Source organism: Aptenodytes patagonicus, chromosome 7, assembly GCF_965638725.1.
Source record: "Aptenodytes patagonicus chromosome 7, bAptPat1.pri.cur, whole genome shotgun sequence".
In the NCBI taxonomy this organism is placed as follows: Eukaryota; Metazoa; Chordata; class Aves; order Sphenisciformes; family Spheniscidae; genus Aptenodytes; species Aptenodytes patagonicus.
This window is the reverse complement of record NC_134955.1, coordinates 9,127,589-9,147,345: the sequence shown is the minus strand read 5'-3', so window position 1 is coordinate 9,147,345 and position 19,757 is coordinate 9,127,589. Positions and strand designations below refer to the sequence as shown.

General features: G+C 56.8%; 1 protein-coding gene across 2 annotated transcripts in view; it reads left to right on the top strand.

Annotated features, from left to right (window-relative positions):
• The first annotated feature begins 1,191 nt into the window (after positions 1 to 1,191).
• Positions 1,192 to 19,757, top strand: part of WT1 (WT1 transcription factor) — a 37,680-nt gene continuing 19,114 nt past the window's right edge. For both annotated transcript variants that reach the window (XM_076343367.1, XM_076343365.1), the window contains exons 1-4: positions 1,192 to 1,923; positions 6,360 to 6,482; positions 6,737 to 6,839; positions 13,543 to 13,620. In XM_076343367.1, the coding sequence (XP_076199482.1) occupies positions 1,533 to 1,923; positions 6,360 to 6,482; positions 6,737 to 6,839; positions 13,543 to 13,620 (695 nt within the window). In that variant the 5' untranslated portion in view covers positions 1,192 to 1,532. The remainder of the gene's footprint in view (positions 1,924 to 6,359; positions 6,483 to 6,736; positions 6,840 to 13,542; positions 13,621 to 19,757) is intronic.

Here is a 19,757-nt window from a genome sequence, read left to right as displayed (position 1 = left end):
CTCGCCTCTGCCCCGGGTCCCGGCAGGCGCCTGGCCGCGGCGGGTACCGCCGCATCCCGCGGGGCTCCACCGCCCGCCCCGGGGCTTCCTGCCGGTCCCGCACCGCCGAAATCACGGCATCCCTCGCTGCCAGGGCCGACCCGAAACCCGCCGTGTCGCCTGGAAGGACCGTCCAGTGATAGCGTATGAGACTCCATCGGGGGCTCTCCCGCCGCCGCCCCCGGGATGCACGCTGAGGAGCTGCCGTCCAGGAGGCTGGGGAGGGAAGAGAGAGTCCGGGGCTTCCCAGGAGCAGTGCCAGGTGAATCTCCCAACAGCCGGTTACTTACAGCGGTGCGATCCTCCCCTGCCTGCCCAGCCGCTTCCTTCCCTCTCACGCACGGGCCGATCGGAGGGACGGGGCTGGGACCGGGCCCACGCCGGCCCCGGTCCCCTTGCGAAGGGCGCCCCCCCTCCCCTCGCCGGCGGAGCCCTCGGTACCCTGGCACGGCCGGCTCTGCGCGACGTGCCGCGGCCCGGCGCCCCCTGAGGCGCCGCCGCCCAGGGACAGGGAGCGCCGGTGTGTGCGGGGGCGGGGGCCCGGGCAGGCAGCCCGGACCCCGCAGGAGCTCGGGGAGACGCAGGTTCCTCCCACAGCGGGAGAGGCACCTGGCGGGACATTTTCCCCTCGCAGGGACGGGGTCCGCTCGGCCCGGGCCGGGTCACTTCCCCCGGCTCCTGCAAGGGCGGGGGCTTCTCCGCGCCGTCCCCGGGGCCTGCGACCCCGCCGCCCTCGGGAGTCCCCACGGACATGCACGGAGCTGGCGGGGGAAGTCATCCAGCACGTACTTACTGGCCACCTGGATGCCTCTAACAGTCTCGCAAGTCTCTCCTAAAGCGAAGGGACGTTAGGGTGAGATTTAGTGGCGCTTGCACCAGAAGAAGGGTGGGAGTGATGTGTAGGGGAGATATATTCTCCCACAGTAACCTCTCCCCCTCCGTCCCCGGCTCTCCTTGTCTCCCCCCTCCCCCCCGCGTGTCTGGTCCGGCTGGGTTCGGCAGAGCGGGCTGTGGGCAGCCCCTCGGCGGAGGTTGTGTGAATGGAGGATCGGCGTGGCTGACTCCTCCTCCCCTGCAAGCGCCTCTATTTGAGCTTTGCAAAGTTGAGGGTGAGCAGGCATCCGAGGTGAGGCGTGCGAGGCGGCTGTGCCCCCCTAGCACGGACAGACAGACACACGCACAGACAGACAGACGCGCACACGCGGACACACAGACACACGCACACCCCGCCCTGCCCTGCGCTGCGAGCGGGTGCAACCCCGGAGGCGATCCTGGAGAACAACCTTTCCCTGTCGCTGCTGCCGGCTCCCGCAGGGCTGGACCCGGGGAGCTGCGTCGCGGAGCAAACTTCCCCCAAAGGGCTGAGCTCGCCAGCCTGGTGCCTGCAGCCGGAGCCGGCCTCCGGCTTGGCGGGCAGGGGCCAGGTGTCCTGGAACAAGTGCGGCCCGGGGGGAGACTGGCTGCCCGGCGGCAGGCAGAAGGTCTGCGAGCAGATGGGCTCCGATGTCCGAGACCTCAACGCGCTGCTGCCCTCCGTGCCCTCCCTGCCGGGCAACAGCAACTGCACCATGCCGGTGAGCAGCGCGGCGCAGTGGGCTCCCGTCCTGGACTTCCCCCCGGGGGCCTCCTACGGCTCGCTGGGGCCGCACTCCTTCATCAAGCAGGAGCCGAGCTGGAACGGGTCGGACCCGCACGAGGAGCAATACCTGAGCGCCTTCACCGTCCACTTCTCCGGCCAGTTCACGGGCACGGCCGGGGCTTGCCGCTACGGGCCCTTCGGCGCCCCGCCGCCCAGCCAGCCGCCCTCCGGCCAGGCTAGGATGTTCCCCAACGGGCCCTACCTGCCCAACTGCTTGGAGAGCCAGCAAGCGATCCGCAACCAGGGTAAGGGCAGCGCTGCCGGGCGCCCCGGGCTCGGGGGGCGGCCCCCGCAGGCCCCCGCTCAGCCTTGCCGGGCCGCGCTCGATGTAAACACCAAGCCCAGCCTTTCTCTCTGCAGCGGCCGGGCAGGGTTAGGCGAGCCAGCCCTTCCGTGCCTCCTTTCCCTCCCTGTGCGGCAGCCACGTCGCTCCGGGGAGTTTTAGGAGCCACGAGTTGCCTGCCCCCACCTCTCCCGCGGGGCAGCGGGCTGCAGCGGGCGGCTCTGCCAGGCGGGCTGGAGCCAACCCCCCCTCCCCGGCTTGGAGCAGCCTCTCGCCTCGCAAAGGTTTGCTCGGGCCGGGGACGGCGCAAGTCCTGGAATGGAGATGGGGCCGCTGCCCCGAGACAATTCCCTCTACGAATCTTGGGTGGGGGGTGGGGGGTGGTGTTTACCTCCAAACCTCCTCCCGAATCCGAAAACCGCTGTCCGCACGCTAGTGTTTTCAAGCCCCTTGTCGAATTAACCTCGGGAGCGCTGAATGCCCCCAGGCCGGGGTACACAAACAGGGGCGCCTCGTAATTTCTTTTCAGCATCTCCGTGGTCAGGACAGGCGGCTGTTTGCACCGCCCTGAGAAATCCCCGTGGGTTGCACGGCCGGGCGATGGGTCATCCCCTGCGTGTGCCACCGGGATCACCATCTAATCGTTTTTCTTCCAGTGGCTGGAGTATAAACATCTGCTGATGCAAACGCGAGGAAGACGGGAGAGGGGGCGAGCGTGCGGAGAGCTTGCCCGAGAGCTTTCGGGTCTCGTTCCCCCTCCTTCAGCTGGCCCCGGAGGCGCGGGTTGTTGAGCGCCTGCCCCGCACTCCCCGGCCCCGGGCGAGGCGCCGGGGGAGTCTGGCCGAGGGGCGGTCGGGCCGCCGCGGCCCCGAAACTCGGGGGACGCGGGAGCGGCGGAGGGTGCGCGGCCCGGCCGGCGCGGGGCGACTCGTCGGGATCTCGCCGCTTTCGGCACGGGGTCGTCCGCTCCCAGCCCGCAGCTTGGGCTTGCTGTGGGCCGCGGGGGCAACCGCGTACCCACAGAGGGGGGCTGGGGGCGACCGCCCCGGGAAGACCCGGGCGATTCGGGCCGTCCCCGGCTCTCTGGCGGCTGGCGAAAGGAGAGCAGGGCGGGGGGGCCAGAGCGGAGGCCGAGGCCCGGCGGGCGCGCTCTGTGCTAGCCGCGGAGGGGTGGCCCGAGGCCGGGGCGACGTTTGCAGTGAGGAGAGGCGACGGCGGCGGAGGGGAAGTGGCTGTTCAGCAGCGGGGCCGCGCACGGGCCTCCCCGGGGCAGTGCCCGGTCGCAGTCCCGGTGCCTCCGCTCTGCTGCCTTCGTCCCCCGGCCCCTGCCCCCGCTGTCTGCTCAGCGCCGGGCTCTAACGTCGGAGAACGCGGAGCGGAGCGCCAGGGCCGCGCCGCCGAGCCCGGCTGAGAAAGACGGGCACCATCCCTGGAGCTCGGGGGGAGGCTCGGCCGCGGCGGGCCGGGCTGGCGGCGAGGCCCCGGAGCCGCTGCGCGCCCCGCGGGGGCCCCAGGCTCCGAGCGGCGGGACCCGGCGGGGAGCGGCCTGCGATCGCCCCAGCACAGAGCACGCCGGGCCAGGGAGCTCTGCCGAGGACTTTTTAAAGACATCTGAAAGGATTTTAGACATTGGAGAGGATTTGTAATCGCTGGGCCGAAATAGCGACGAGAAGGTGGAGAGGGGGGTAAGGGAATTAAACTCGGCCCTGGGTGGGTGCGCGGGTGGGCGAGGGACAAAATAGCTGCTGCCCCGCGCCATCCTGTCGTCTGAGTTTAACCACTCCAAAGAGAAACGGAGCCTTTAACGCACCAAAACAGGGAGCCCGTGTCGGGCTTTACTCGGCCTCCGGCGCTCTGCGGGCGGTGCTCGGTCTGCGGCACCCCACGCCCTGTGGCACCGCACCACCTGTGCGTGCCCGGAGAGCCGGGGCCCCGCGGCCTTGTATCTCTGCACCTCCCCGGGCCCGGTCGGGTGGATCGAGGCGCTGCAAGAGCCTGGAGGAAGGCGCCGTCCCGGGGAGCCGGGGCCGTGTCCCGGCTCCCTCCCGTGCTCCGCAGGCCGAGCGGCCTCGCCGCGGGGCCGCTCTCCGCGCCCGCGGGAGGGGGGGTGTCCCTCCAGCTCGGGGCTGCCTCCCCGCACGGGCAGCGCTCGGGCTTAGCCACAACTATTTTCGGCGACATGCAGCGAGCTCCTTCGGCAAGGAGGAATTCGGCGAAGGGTGTTTGCTTTCCTTTTTTTTTTTCTTCGTGGATGGATAAAATGTTCTTGCTTTGGCTCTCCTCAAGGTTGAACTATTTTTTTTAGCCCGTTCCTCCGACCGTGGGAAAGACGCTACCTTGGCTTTGCGATGACATTTCTGCCAAGTCTGGGATGGGGTGGGGGTTAGGGAACTAAGGCTTTGAAACCTCTGCCCAATTTTCCTCTTCTCGTTCGCCTGTCTCTTTCATCCAGCTGGGCTCCTCCAACAACTGGATGCCTCCAGCGGGCCCCGTTCTCCAGCAGATGTACAACTTTCAATTATTTTCAGCACATTTTAATCAGGCCTGGCTCTGATAACGCCCTAATTAAAGAGACCTCACTATCGGCAGCTCGGTTCAGAACTCAACTTTCTTATCACATTCCTGAAGCTTTGGGTCAGGCAACACCGGAAAATGCGGCCAAAACCTCGTTCTGCTCCGAGCTGAGTTTTGAAGGTCACCGAAAGCCTGCGCCGGGCCAAAAGTAACGTAGAAAGTGTCAGTGTTTTCTGAAAGTTAAAAAAGAGGCAGAGGGAAATGGGGAAAAGGGAGTTGAAGGTTGAGCCTCTACCCTGAGGGCTAAGGGTGGAGATAAGGAGCGAGAAACAGCTGTGGGATGGGAGCCCGTAAGGTACCGGCCTGTCAACGCTGCTCGCATCGCCGCGAAAGGAGCTCTGCTCTTAGGGCGAGGGAGATGTGAGAGAGTTTTCGCCGGGGACGAGTCAGTCCCTCTCCTATCCCAGCCCCGCAGTCTGAGGGCCGGCTTAAAATCATCGCGAAGGTGAAAGTTTCAAAGTCTTCTGGATTCGCGCCCCCCCCCCCCCATTTCTCCCTTCATTTCTCCCGCGCAACCCCGCAGGTTAATTAAGCCCTGGATCCAGGCTGTCTGCAGAGACAATAAAACGGAGAAGCAACGACCGGACCCCTTTGTTGCCTCTCCATTTCATTCTCTCTGAACCCCCCTGTGATTATCGATCGGCGGTGGTGAAGCGGAGACCTGCACAGCGCCGAGCACTCGGCACCGAAGGGAACAGAGAGAGGAGCCTGAAAAGAGTCCCGAGTGCTCCCTCTCGACTAACAAAATCACCCTTCAGCTACATCCACTGCCAGACGAGGATGCCCGTGCTGGAATAAGCGGGTTAAGAGAGAGGGGTGTGAGGGAGGGAGGGAGGGAGTGCTCGTCGTCGGTTTGGTTTCTTTTCCCAGCCCGCGTCGGACTTTTTGTTTTGTTTTGGTTTGTTTTTTGGAAGGGTGACTCTCGGAGGAGCTTGGTTCTCGGGGTAAATGCTGATGAGCCGAGAAGCCTCTGAGATAATATTACTTTGTAATTACTTTTTTAGCTGAAGTTGTTTAGCCAGCTCCAAGTCATTAATGAAAGTTGGTGTCCAAGCACCTGATTTACGATTTCGTGTCGGCTCGGGGTCAGCAGAGGTGGTCTCTTTCCATCTGAATCTGCTCGGTGTAGGAAACAAAATAGGCTGTTTATTATTTTGGAGAGCAATTTTCGCTGAAAGGAGGAGTTTTATTTTTGCATGTAACATTCCGCCTCTTTATTGCAGAAAGCTGCTCTTAAAACAAAAAAAAAAAAAAAAAGAAAGAAAGAGAGAGAGAGATTAAAGGGTAACTTCTAAATTGGAAACGGCAGAGGAGTACACTGAGCAGATGGGAATCTTCCTCTTTAATATGAGCAACAATTAATGAAAACATCCTTTTTATTACCGAAGTCGATCTGTTCTCTTTAAGCACGAACGAGACTTCCGACTTTCCGCCCCTCGCAGCGGGCTGCCCGGCTCGCCGCTCCCCGGGGCGGGGGGGTCCCACGGGAGTCCCACCGCACCGCACCGCGCCCGCAGCCTTGCGAGGTGCGTGTGCTGGGGGGGTGGGTGGTGCGGTGGGAGCGTGACCGAAGGGGCACAGCCTTGCCGTGTCTTTTTTCCCCACCGTGGGCAGCAGCACCGGGGGAAGATCAGCACGGTGCAATAAACGCGAAGTACTTCGGCAGCCCGCGGCAGCGCCGTGGGTGCGTGGCGGCGGGAGCCTGCGGCGCTCGGCCGGGCGTGGGCTCCTCTCGCTCGACGCCTGCTCGGCGAGGCTTCGCGGGAAGCCGGTGGCCGAGCGGGGTCGAGGCTCCTCCTAACCCCGCTGTGGTCTCTCCGGCAGGTTACAGCACCGTGGCGTTTGACGGGACCCCGAGCTATGGCCACACGCCGTCTCACCACGCCGCTCAGTTTACAAACCACTCCTTCAAACACGAGGACCCCATCAGCCAGCAGCCCTCGCTAGGTAATTTCGGCCTCCGCGGGTGCGGTCCGCGCTCCCGGCCGCGGGGGCCCGCCTCAAAGGGAGCCGGCGGCCGGCTGGCAATCCGCAGTGGCTCCGGAGTCGCGCCGCTGCCCCCCTGCAGGCCTGGCACAGAGCTAGAGCTGCCCAAACGCTGGAGGACGGGGCCCTGCGGCCCCCTCTGCAGCGCAGGGCGGGGCGGGGTGGGGGATCGGCCGGTCGCCGCAGGGGTTAACTCTTCGCCGCTTTCTCCGCAGGGGACCAGCAGTACTCGGTGCCTCCCCCGGTGTACGGCTGTCACACCCCCACCGACAGCTGCACGGGCAGTCAGGCCCTGCTCCTCCGGACCCCCTACAACAGGTACCTCCGCCGGCAGGGAGCTTTGCCTTGCCTCCTTCTGCGCGGGTTGTTGCTCGGCCGTGGTCTCCCCCCCACACGCTGTTCAAACACCTTTCTATTTTATGCAGGGAAACATTTTTTTTTTCCTTTCTCAAAAGAAAAAAAGGTTCACACGTTGAGAAAACCCCAACAAAACCCCCACAAAACCAAAAAAGGCGCCGCGCCCTCCGCCCCGGACCCGCCGTGCCTCAGAGCTTTCCCGGGCCGCCTCGCCCTCCCGGGCCGGGGTTTGCGGGGGGTGGCGGCGCCTCCCGGCGCTGGCCGAGCATCCCCCGCGGGGCGCGGGCACTGCGCTGAGGGCGCAGGGGAGCCCCTCTCCGGCGGCAGGTGCCGGCCGCCTGCGGGACGCGGGGGCCGGGCTGCCCGGCCTCCTTGGGACACGTCTGTCCCGGACGGAGCCCGTCGGTGCGAAGGGTTTGGGATTTGTCCAGGTGCGCTCATCCGCGCGGGGGGGAAGTGCCCGGGGCAGCCCAGCAGAACCCCAGGCTGCAGGGCTCCGCCGGCGGAGCCCGGCCCAAACCCTGCTCCAAAGCATCCCCTCGCTGCCCGAGGCAAGCGCGGTCCCCGCCACCCCCGCCCTACACCCGTCCCCTCCGCCCCGGCTCAGGCTGCAGAGCGGAGGCGGCCCGCTCCGGCCACAGGGTCCGACCCGCAAGGCGCACCGGTCGGCGCGGCCCTGCCCCTGCGCCTTCTCCCCGCTCCCGGCGCTGCGAGTCTCCGCAGCCGCTCTTCCCCGAGGCCGGGAAGATGTGGCAGCGCTCGCTGGTGAGCAGCAGCGATGGGCAGAGCGTGGTGCAGGGATCGGGCAGGCAATCAGAACTCAGCTCTGTCCAGGGGCTTCCTCTTGCAGACCGAAGAGCCCTTCCGATGGCTCCCAAGAGCGACGGGGACTGGCCTGCAGGGCGGTTATTTGTTGTAAACGGGGCAATAAGCCTATCGGATTTCCTTGCTGGGAGAAAGGTGCATCTGGAGCTTTGCTGCAAGCACGAACTCTCTTTGCCAACAGAGGGGTCCGTTGCAAGCGCGGCTTCCCGTTCTCTTCGGTCTGGCATGGGGGCTGGGCGTGTCTCTTGCAGTTTTACAACGTGTTTAGTGAGCAAAGAAGTTCCCCAAAATTTATTCTTCAACTTTTTGTGAACTTGGAGCCAGTCCCGTATCTTGGAGTTGCTAAGTAACTCTCGCACACAAAACAATATGCCTCCGCGAAGGAAGCCGCGAGCGGCTCCTCTTGTAGGCCGGTTATATCATCTCTGATTAATCAACACTGGACGTGGGACAACAAAATTCTGTCACTTCCAGAAGCCACTTTGCTAATGAACATGAGTTGACGTCAAGGGAAGGAGGGAATGAGGTAATGAAGGAAGGAAAGAAGCCTATCCAGAGAGATTAGCTTCCAGAATAATTGGCGGGGCGAACTTCTGCGCTGAAGTGACAGAGATTGCTCGCCTCGCAGGGAAATCTATAAATATGGTTTGTAGGGAGACTTGGGGAGGGCAGCTCCGAGCCGCCGCCGGCAGCCGCCGCTCTCCGCAGCCCCGCCGGGCCTCGGGGCTCGCCCTCGCCTCCCTGTGCCCCGCTCCCGTGTCGGGGCTCCCGGCGGCGGCAGCACCGCGGGCGCTGCCTCCTGCGGCGTTGGTACTCGTTTGTACGTTTAGTGGAGGGAGCCGGGTCCTGGGAGGTGCGATTCCGATAGGAAACCGCTGCTTGTGCCGAGAGCTCTCTCCTCCACGTGCCTCTACCGAGGAAGCATCGGGGAGGGGGTGCGAGCACAGCCTGGCATCGCCCTAACGCGGCCACCTCCCGCCCAGCGTTTTGGGACCCAGACCCCGGCGCGAGTGGGCAGCCCTGCGCTACGGGGCCGGTTTCGTCCCGACCTTAGCCTTGATCCTACTCTGCTCCCCGGGAGGTTTACTGCTTGCTTCGGTAGTATAAGGATTTAAGCCCTTAAACCTCACACGAGCCAATACTGGTGCGTGGGGGTGTAAGCCAGGGCAGAACTTGTTCCTTGTCGAGGGCAGGTCCTGTTGTACAAAGCCCGCTCCAGCATCTCAGCCTGAACAGGTGGGTGAGCTCGGTACGGCCTCCCCTTGTCCCCTCCCGCACATGTTCAAAAGCATCTGGAAAAAACGGTTTTCCTACTACACGAATGTTCTTCCTAGAAAGTGTTGTCAACAACGTGGGTGACTAGTTACCGTGCAGAAACGGGCGTGACTCATTAGCCGCATTTCCAACGGACTGAAAACCGACGGCACTGTCTTAGTCAATATTCATATTGATCTGGCGGAATCTTTATTATTATTATTCTTATTTTTTAAGACCGTTTTTATTCCGTACCTCCTTTGCGAAGATTTATTTTGCTTTTCGCAGTTCAGGCCAAGCTTGCCAGCTCTGCTCTGCCAACTGATGGCTCGGTTGCCGCGCCTGAGCGCCGGGGCTCAGGCAGGGATGGGGCGGTGAGGCTGTCGACGGCCATGCCCGTGCCCGCTGCGCGCCTCCGTGCGCGCCTGGTGACCGCTGCGCTTGGCGCGCAGCGAGCACGCAGGGGATGGTGCTGAACCCCGGCGTGACGGGCTTCGTCGCGCCTGTCGCTCCTCGCACTGGCCGAGGGCAGCAGGCGCTCCCCTTCGCCTTTAGCAGCGGAGAGGGGGCAACGTGGCGGGAGGAACCGAGCTCGGGAGCGGGAGGTGTTGCCTCTTTCCCCGGCAGGATGGGACGGCCGGTGCTCGCCCCGCACCGCCTCTCCTTTGCGCCTCCCCGGGACGCTCGAGTAGCGCACGGGCGTCGTTCGTGGTCCCTCGCCCAGGGGAGGGACCTCACCCCGGCCGAGGCTTCGGGTCCCCTCGCCCTTGCACCCGCTCGCTGGGTCCCGCCGGGCTCCATCCCCCCGTCACCCTCCGTCTCGGACCTCTGCTGCGCCGAAACGAGACCCAAGGGGTAATTCTTCGGCGAGCGGAGGTGGAGCAAGGAAGCAGCTGCGAGGAGATGCAGGAGCGAACCGCCTCCACCCGATGCTGTCTCTTCTCCCTCCTCGTCATCTCACCAGCCGGGTGCAAGAGACCGTCATGAAGCCGCTATCGGCTTCCCCGCTCCCCGCGGGGCGCGGCCGCGGCCCTCCAGCCTGGCCCGCGGGGAGCCGCGCCGGGCCGGGCCGCGAATGGGCCTGAGCGTCAGGGTCCTTGGGCCGGGAGAGCTGCCGGCCCGGCCGGTGCCAGCCCCTCTGCAGTGCGGAGGGGTAGTCGGGCGGGCCTGGGGCTGAAGAGCGTTCCCTTCCCTCCTGTACCGAGGCAAAGCGGTCGGGAGAGCGACAGCTTGAAGGAAACGGTTAAAAGATCGTAATTCTTATACTGGAAGCAAAAGTATCTCTGAAATCTCTCGCCTCGGCAACTACTTGCTCTCTGTTTATAGCGCAGCCCGCTCCTCTGCCAAGGAATACTGCGCCTGTTGTTGATAGCTGGACACGGATGACAAACCCGCACAGATTGCAAGTGTTCATTAGATGACTAGCGTTTGTGGGTCCGTTAAAATGGTGATGTGAACTTTTCTACCTCGCGCTGTTTAATGTAGTAAACATGCTCGATGTTGAAAATTTACTGTGAGTCACACTTACAAAGACTTTAAAAGTGGAGGAGTCTCGGTTCAGATTATAGCTCTTTCTGTGCAGAGGTCAAGAACTCGGTAATACTGCAGTGCAGGCCAAAACAAACTCTATATGATCTACTACTGGTTTCCTTTTAAGTTCCCTTTTTGCTCAGCGTTGACTTCCTTTTATTCCACTCCAACTTACACTCATCCCCGTTGTAGAAATGTTCCCCCCCTTCCTCTCATTTCTCTTTAAAAGCATCTCTGTAATGAAAATAAGTTATTTTTAGTGTCTTCTTTGTGGCAGTTTGGCGGGCCAAGGATTCAGATTGGAATCAGCGCAGACGTATCCCCGGAGACCCCGCTTTCCTTCTCATCATTCAAACCTCATCCGAAGCCGAGATTTTGAGAGGAGCTGTAAATTCCATGAGATCATCTCATGGTACTGTCAATAATAAACCATGGCGAGGCGTACGTGGAGCTAGGGATGTCCTGTTCTCTGTCACATGTCAGATGCGAGATGTTTAATCCTGTGTCGATGCCCGATGGCCCCCGGGCAAACGGCGGCCGGCGCGGCCATTCCTGCCTCCGGGCTTGCCGGGGCGCGGAGCCCGGCGGTGCCCACCTGCCCCCCGCCCCGGGGCCGCTTTCGCGCGATTTAGCCAAAGCTTGGGCAATCCCGGGTTTTTCGAGATGTAAACCTCGCAGGGTCGCGGGCTCAGCATCTCCACAGAACAGAAATTTCTCCCCTTGGCCACTGCCGGCAGCAGAGATCACACAGACGCCCTCTGCAGCCCGTGTGAGGGGCGTGGGGGTGCCCCTCCGTGGGCACCGCGGAGCCGGGGCATAGCCCACCCGGGGCGTGCCGAGAGACCGCAGCGCATCCCGCGGGAATGCACTCTCAGAGCCTCAAGCCAAACGTCTCCTTCTCCCCAAGTCGCGCAGCTGAAACGCGCCCCGGCTCGGCTCCGGCGCGGGGGGCGGCCGGGGCTGGCGTGGGGCCCGAGCCCGGGCTGGCGTGGGGTCCGAGCCCGGGCTGGCGTGGGGTCCGAGCCCGGGCGCCTCCTCCCGCCGGCCCTCATTCCCCCGGCTCCTGCCCCACCGCACCGCAGCGGGAGGGCAAGGCGGGGGCGAGGGCTGCGGGTCTCTCCTGGGGCCGCCCCGAGCCAGAGGGACCGACGGCGGCAGAGCGGGATTTAGCAGGAAGAGCGGAGTTTTCGCTCGCCCTCTTTCTCCGAGTGCTTTACACGACGCCCAGCCTGCCCGAAAGCCACTCCGGACTCCCGCCAAAGGGTGAAGCCGGCTCGGGCTCCGCCGTTAAGCTGTTGTCGGAGCTGCAAACCCAGGAGCGAAGCGCGGCTGTAAATCGTGGAGGGCAGGAGGGAGCTTTAGGCGGGGGGGTGAAGACGGTGAGCTGCGGCTTCACCTCGCCGCTGGACCTTGCGCTGGTTTCCGAGCGGTTTGTTTTGGACACTGTCACCCAAAGGCGGCATGCAATACAGTGGCTGCGAGCTAGTGACAAGATGAATAAGTGTATTGCTTTATGAAAAAGCAAAGGAGGGGAAAAAGTGGATATTGTGGGGGAGGCTCTTATAAATGAACTGTCAAGCGAAAGAAAGTTAAAGGGGAATCTCCTGCTGTAAATGCATCGGGCGGGCACTTCTAATAAAAATCAGGGTCCTGGAGGAATTAATTACAGGAGCATTACAGGAAGAATTCGTGGAATTGCAAAACGTAGTTGGCACAGACCAGCACGGACTGCTGTTGGAAATGGGGAAACTGCAGGAGAGTTTAACAATTCCTGAGCTGATATGCAGGACATTGTAGTAGCATAATAGCACTTCAGACACACTAATGAATAATAGTGTCCAGTGATACTGACAAATGATATTACGCATACTTCGAGATTGAAGTCACTTAATTTGTTTTTATATGCAAAAGCTTCCCACTGGAATCTGACTTTTTTAGGTCGCTTCTACCTGCCACGAAGAAAAAAAATAAGGAAAAAAAAATACCCTCTTCTAATAACAGAATGATATAAATTCACCGCATAAGTCCAGCGAATTTAGGTGTAATTAATCAACAGGGAGACTTGCGTTTATTGTGAGCGGCTGTTCCCCGGCATCAATCACAGAGCCCGGCTGAAAGGCCCGGGGGGCTCCCGCCTCGTCCCCCCCCCCCCCCGCGGCTCGCCGGGGCGAGGCTGCGCGGCGGCGGGGAGCTGCGCTTTGGGGAGAGCCCGCAGCGGGGGAGCCCCCGCAGCCTACCCCGGGGGGCGGCATGCCACAGGCGACGGCACCTCTTCGGCCTCGCCGGCACCGCGGGGATCTCTTCGCCAGCGGGCGGGCTCCGCGGGGCTCCGCGGGGCTCCGCGGCGGCAGCGGCCCGGGGCCGGCCCTGCCCGCCGAGCGCCGCCGCGTCCCGCTGTCGTTGGAACCCCGCGGCCGCGCTCCCCGTGTTTGCCACTTCAAAGTGGAAAGCGACGGTCGGGAAAGGGCGCTGTGCAGCAGCCGCCCGTGCCGCCTTCGGTGTGTGCCGGCGGGAAAGAGCGTATTCCAGCGGTGAGCTTCGTTTATCGCTCAGCCACTCCATTTTTCTCCTGCTTGTCAAGCCCCTCTATGTAGTAACATCCATCATGAGTCACGATAGCTGCTTCACTCCATTAACCACGTGGTCTCTCACACTCCTGGTTAAAACAGTTAACGGATTTGCCTTTTTAAAACAAATAATCTGCTTCGTTAGCCCGCCAGGCTGCCTATATTCGTTTCATTAATTTCAATGTGTCAATATCGGATATTACTTTTCTGTAAGGAAAAAGTTTTATGTCTCCACTTCCAGCTCTTTGCAGATTTACAGGCTTGCAGACTCAAAGAGACTTTTCAATCCATAGCCATTCCTTTCTTTTATTTCCTTTTCTTTTTTTTTAAATTCATAATACATCGATAAAAGGGATGATATAAAATAAATTCACTTTCTACTGTTACATATTTAAAAACAATAGCAAAGAAAATGTTGCTATCTTGACGTATCGGTTTTAATTTGATCGCAGTAACTTTTGTTCTAATTCTACATATTTTCCCAACAGTGACAATTTATACCAAATGACCTCACAGCTTGAATGCATGACATGGAATCAGATGAACTTGGGATCCACACTGAAGGGGTAAGGTGCTTTATTCTTGTCTAATCTTTTGCCCTAGTGTAGTTGTGTTACTGAGCCAACTTTATCTTGTACTTTACGACTTGAATCCTGTCACTAGCACGAAAAAACACTGACCAGTTCCGACAGCGGCTCATCATCTGGCTATAGCTTGCCGTGTTTTTAGAAATACTTGTAATAACCCAAGTGAAGTGTCAGGGTGCTGGCTGGTTCACGCTTATGGAATTAAGCGGTAGGTATTTCAAAAGGCGACGTTCTCCGGCGGCAGGCTGCAGCCCCCCTGCTCTGCCCCCGCGGGGCTCCGCGCCAGCCGAGGGCAGCGCGGCCGCGGGGCTCCGCCGGGGCCGGGGCCGGGGCCGGGGCCGGGGCCGGGGCCGGGCCGGGGGGTCCCCGGGCAGGGCTGGGCCCGGGCCGGGTCCGGGTGCCGGTCCCGGCGGGGCGGCTGCGGCCCCTCCGCGCTCTCCTCCTCGAGTTGTCGCCCCTTCCTACCTACCATCCCTCTTCCCTCTCCCTCCCTTCGCCAGGCCCTGCGTCCTGTGTCCCGGCCCTGCCGCCTCCCGGCTTCCTTCCTCCCGGCCATTGTCGCCCTCCCACCTGCCGGGAAGAGGCTCCGGCCCGCCTCCCCCGCGGGGCTTCCTGCCGCTGGGCGGGCAGGAAGGCCCCGAGGCGCCGCGGGGCCCCGCCGGGGTGGCGGCCGCTGGGGGGGCAGCGCTCCCGGCCCCCGCCCGCCCCGGCCCGAGCGGGCATCTCCCCTGCCGGGCCTCCCCCAGCCGGCACCCGGCCTCCCGCTCTCCCGGGCCCGGCCCTGGGTGCGAGGACGGGATGCTGGGGGAGGAAAGGGAGAAGGAGTGAGCGAGGCGGCGCCAAGCGCTCGGTGCCGGCGCCGGGCCACTCGGCAGCCTGTGCCCGGTGCCTCCGGTAGTCCTGCGCTGGGTTGGTTGTCCTCCGACGCACCCAGGGGAGCATGAGGTAGGACCGAGGCCCGCTGGGTTGGTGCACTACCGTAACTTCACCTTGTTTCGTCTACAATCGCTACCCTGAGCAAAAGAGCCGCCTTTTGATCTTAGCCAAGGTAAAGCCAAAGATTGCCTGCTCTGCTCTGAGTGGGTGATTGGCTATGAAAACTCCCCTACCGAAGGTAGGTATCACCAACTCACTTTGAGATGTTCTCGGTGTCTAAGCATGTGCTAACAGTCTCAAGTGAACAACAGGAGAAATCTAGAAAAGCCTGTCTAGATCTATGCTTTCATGTAGCTGTCCATAAATGTGAAAACCTTGTTCAATATGGACTTTGTGTACAGTGCTGTAGCGTGATAAAGGAAAAAAATATTATGGGTCTGCTTCTAGCTCATTCACAAATGGTGTTTGAAGGTTAGAGGGACAAGATAGTAGCAGCATAGTAAACTATCTGTGTTGGAATGAACGAGAGAATTGAGCCTGAAGAGATCTTTCGAGGAGCTCTTGTGGTTAGAGAAGATCCCCAAATCCTGCAGTTGTCTACAGTTCTGTGTCTTCGCTGCCAGTCATCTCTTTGTAAAGGTTATTTCCTACTTTTATTTTCCATAAGTGTTTTTGATTTCCTCTTTAAACTGTACCTTTAAAGATCAGTCATTGCAATATTAGACACTGTTTTGTCTCTTCTGAAGAAAATATCCTGCAAAATGGAGAAACACATCAACCTTGACTGAGGTCCAAGTTATTAAAGCAAGGAAGAGGTTATTCTTTGGGGAACTCAGTGAAAAAAAAAAAAAGACACAATAGAAATATTAAAGCAGTACTGAACAAAATAAATGGCTTCTTACTTGTCCAGGAGTCAGACTGTTAGCAGTGTAAAGTATGTGACCTAGGATGCATGAAAGGTGGGGGGGGAAGAAATCAAGATGAATGATCCATGGTAAAACAAAGCTGAAAGTTTTGGTATAGGCCAAGATTGTAGAATCTGTGGAAAATCAGTGCTAGACATAGCCTCATCACTGGTAATATGAGCCAAAATAGTTATCTGTCTTTTCTGGCTGAGAGTTACAATACACAGTACCTCCAGTCTCAGTTGCCATGAACATAAGGTATTCTTCCCAAGATTTACATCTTTAAAATATATGAACTGTTCATAAGTGATTCCCAGGCGTTTAGTATTTCAGATGCTTTTCTCAATCTTGTAGTTGTAATTTAAGAATTTTGGAATCAATCTTTCTGTTGAAATACGGAGCTTCTAGATTCTGTCCAACGATGACAGTCCTTGTTTAGCTCCTTGCCTTGAGTTCTCCCCAGCACTTCTTGGCTTCAATAAGACTTTTGCACGTTATAAGAAAGAAGAAAACATTACCAATAAGTTCTGCAAATAGTTAGAGAACTCCACAATTATATAAATCTTATGGGTCATACACTTTATACTTGACAGTAGACCAGTTCAGTAGCTTGCTTTCTGGGTTCATGTTCAGCATAAGTTTAATACACTGAAATGAAGCTGTTGCCGTGCATTTCAGGTAGAGTTAGTTAGCAGCTTCTATGCTTAAGTTATCTAGCGGTTTATCAGAGAGCGTTCTGCTTTTAGCTGTTTACATTCTTGCCAATATTTGACTGATCAGCTCCAGAATCTCCTCACTTCAGATTAGAAGTTTGAAATTTGGCAAGGAATACTGTCAGGCGGCCAAAGCTGTGTCGTTTTCAGTCATTGTGAAAACCATTCCCGTTGAGTTGCACCCTTACGAACAGTCCTGTTCGTGTGTGATCAGAAGCAAGGGCCTGGCATCTAAACTATCGAATGATTTTATCTGCTCAGGGCCTGTGGCTTTAAGGCCTTAGAAGACTTTTTTTTCCTGAATGTTTTTTTCTTCCCGGATATTTTAATGTCGGATATTGGAACTGAGGGCAAGAAGTTTCTTTGTCTCAGTGGGTTTTAGCTTTCAGCTTTTAGTGCTTTCAGTAGGTGTAAGCCTTAGGGAACCGCAGAAGGCACGGCCTGAGTATCAAGCAGAGGTGGGCAGTAAAAGGTATGGAATAGAGTGCCTGGCCAGCCATTGCTAAGTGGTGGAGAGAGACACATAAGGTGAACAGAGATGTTGTCTTCTGGCAGAGTACAACAACATGATAGACTGGCAGGGGAAGGGGAGAGAGGTGTAAATGGGGAAGCAGATAGAAAAGGCTGCAGCCAGGCTACCCCAGCACACGGAGTAGGTTCTAAAAGTTGACTTCTAGACATTTCTACTTACTGGCAAACCAAAAGAAGGTCTGATGGCGCAAAATGAGCTTCCCTCTGCATGGAGTGGTCTCTGGAAGAAGACGACAACCCCCTACTGCTACCATGTAGTCCAAGTGACTTGAATCTGTAGATTTTCGCTTGGGTTCTGAATGCCAAAGATTGAGTTCAACTTGTGCTTATAACTCATTTGAGGGAAGAACAGTCCACATTTGGTGGCTTGTGAGCGTTGATTATGTGTTGCCTGTTTGTCCAGGGACTTCTCTGTCACCTTCTGAACTTTGGGTAGACGAGAGGGAGGGCTGGCTTGTTGTCTGTGAGAGTTGTCACACAAACTGTCAGCTTCAAGGATCTGAAAGGAAAACTTCATGGTTAAGGCAGTGAACATCACTGTGGGACTGGATTTTATCTATTCAGAGCGCTGATGGTTTGTTCCTCATTTTGTGGTATTTTGTTTGGAGCAGCTGAGATCAGATTTATACTGTTGCAGGAAAGTCAGTGGGTCCTTTGCTTATTACCCCGAGAACTCGGGTCCCAGGCATCTCAAAATGGATGTCCCACATTAGTGGACACCTTTCCCTTCAGTTTCTGTCCTTAATATTTTTGTGTTGCTTTCTTATTTGTCCAATGTGGAAAATAACTGCTTTCCTTCATAGTGTTGTTGTAGAGGTAGACCTCATGACTATAAAAACCTCCTTGATATTTTGATGAGTTCCGTATAAAAGTGACATGGAAATTATTTATACCAAGCAGGAAATGATACGGCATGGTAGACAAGAAGTGTAGCCACACACACAACAGCAAGACTTAACAGAAATATTGCATAGTTGTCTCTTCAGCAGCTTGAGTAAGAAGTTTTGATCCGTATTTCCAACAGTCATCTGAAACCGAGTATATAACCAGACAAAATTTGTTTGTTTGTTTGGTTGGTTTTTTTTCCCTTTTGGTTTCGCTTAGGTGTTAAATAGTCAGCATGTTCCATGGACATTTGTATATATTCCTGTTTGCTCAGGCTCACTGGAAGGAAAATGAGGTATGATCTCTGTAGAACACTATTAAAACTGCATCTAAAACAAGACAGTGAAAACTTATTTTCTCTAGGAGTGAATTGTAAAGGTTTTTTTGTTTAGCTGTGATGGTATTATTAGTAAAATTTGGAGGTGCAAAACTTCCTTCTTGGGTTCAGTTCTGTAATCAACATGAGATGGGAACAGACAATGACCTATTGTCTCTAATACTGAATTTCCCCTTTCCCACTGATAGCTGAGGGTCTCATTTTGAAGGGAAGTGTTGGGTGAAATCCTGATTCCACTCAGGTCAATGGTAAAAAAACCCAAACCAAACAAAGACTATTGAAGTCAGAGAGACTAGGGTCCCCTGAAAATCCAGTGCCTTCCTTTCATCAACCAGCTGGTTTTCTCATTGAAGATGGCAGAAGGGCTGTAATCTGTGAAATCACATTTTTTAATATTCCTTTGCCTTGGAAAGTGCAGATAAAAATGCAGCTTTATACTCCACCCTCTGTAATAGTATTAGACAAAAAACAGGCAGAAACATGATCTTCTATATAACTAATCAGAATCTTTTTGCTGTCTCCATACATATTTTTCCCAGGGTGCTAGGATGGTAAATATTTTAGCAGAGGGAATTAACTCTACTTCTCTTCCTTTATGTTCTGTTATCAACGCGACTAGCCCACACCCTCACTTTGCCTCATTTTTGGCTCTGTTTCTAAACCCTAAAATTCCTGTTCCTGCATTGAAACACAATTAAATTGAGGCTTAATGTGGTGCCTGTTTTATGTAATCTTGCTTTCTGGCTTTTTTTATTCTTCCAAGTCTGAATCTCATGAATCAATGTGTATTCACGTTTCATCTGAAATTTTCTAACTCTCCTCAGTATGCCCTAAAGCTTCCCTTTTTTGGTTTATGAAATAATAATAAAAAGCTTAACTCTTCAGATTAAGTTGTAACTGCTTTATACATTAGACAGATGATTTCAGTTTAACAAAGTAAAAATGGTGTGAGAGAGAAATTGCAGCTTGATTATTTTTTAAAATATTCAGATTAGAATGTCATCTTTTATGAGGTTTTTTATAACCACTTAGATTGATACAACTCTCTAAAGCTGCTCTGTTTTTCATCACACATTCTCATCTGTAAAACCTTCATTTTTATTAATCTTTGTACAATCTGTACAACTTTGAGATTAATCATTTTAAAAGAGCTACTCTCCAAGTGTTAAGGATTTGCTGGGCTAATGGTAAATGCAAGCGCTTCTAAATACTCTACAAACACATAGCGCTTGCTTAGCGTTTTATGTTGCATAAGTATCAGTCTTTGTTTCCCAGTTATCTAGAGTTACATTTTATGGCTACGTTTCCAGGTCTGTTTCTGGCTGCCTAGAACCCGAGAACAAAATATACTGGGTCCTTTTTTCACCAACTAACTCGAGTTCTAAATACTTATCGTCCGGTTCTGCCTTTCTGCTGTTCCCATTGAAGTTAAAGGGAGTTGTATACTTACAAGTAAAGGCAGAACTAGGCTGTGAGGCCAAATCCTTCAGTCCTTGCTCGAACAAAAATTTGTTGGATCCTGGCAGGTCAGCTTGGCTGCATCTGGCCTTGCTTAGTTTTGACTCCTTTTAGGACTTGTGGAGGGATCGGTCTAGTGTCTCTCCTAACTGTAACTCTGGGCCTTACTGGGGATTTTTTTTTTTTCTTCTTTGGTTAATTCAGCTGCTCACCCCCTGATTATCCCCCTAGCCTTAGCTGAATTTCTCCTCAGGGCTGCTCAGCCCTTTGAGCAGGGGAAGACACAGCGTAGGAGCTTTGGCCATGCTTTCAGCCATGCTCTGAGTGCACTTGCAGCTGGGCAGCGAGCGGCTCCGTTGGCAGTTCTCCAGGCTGCTGCGGTGTTGCCCGAGCAGCCCATCCTGCTGGGAG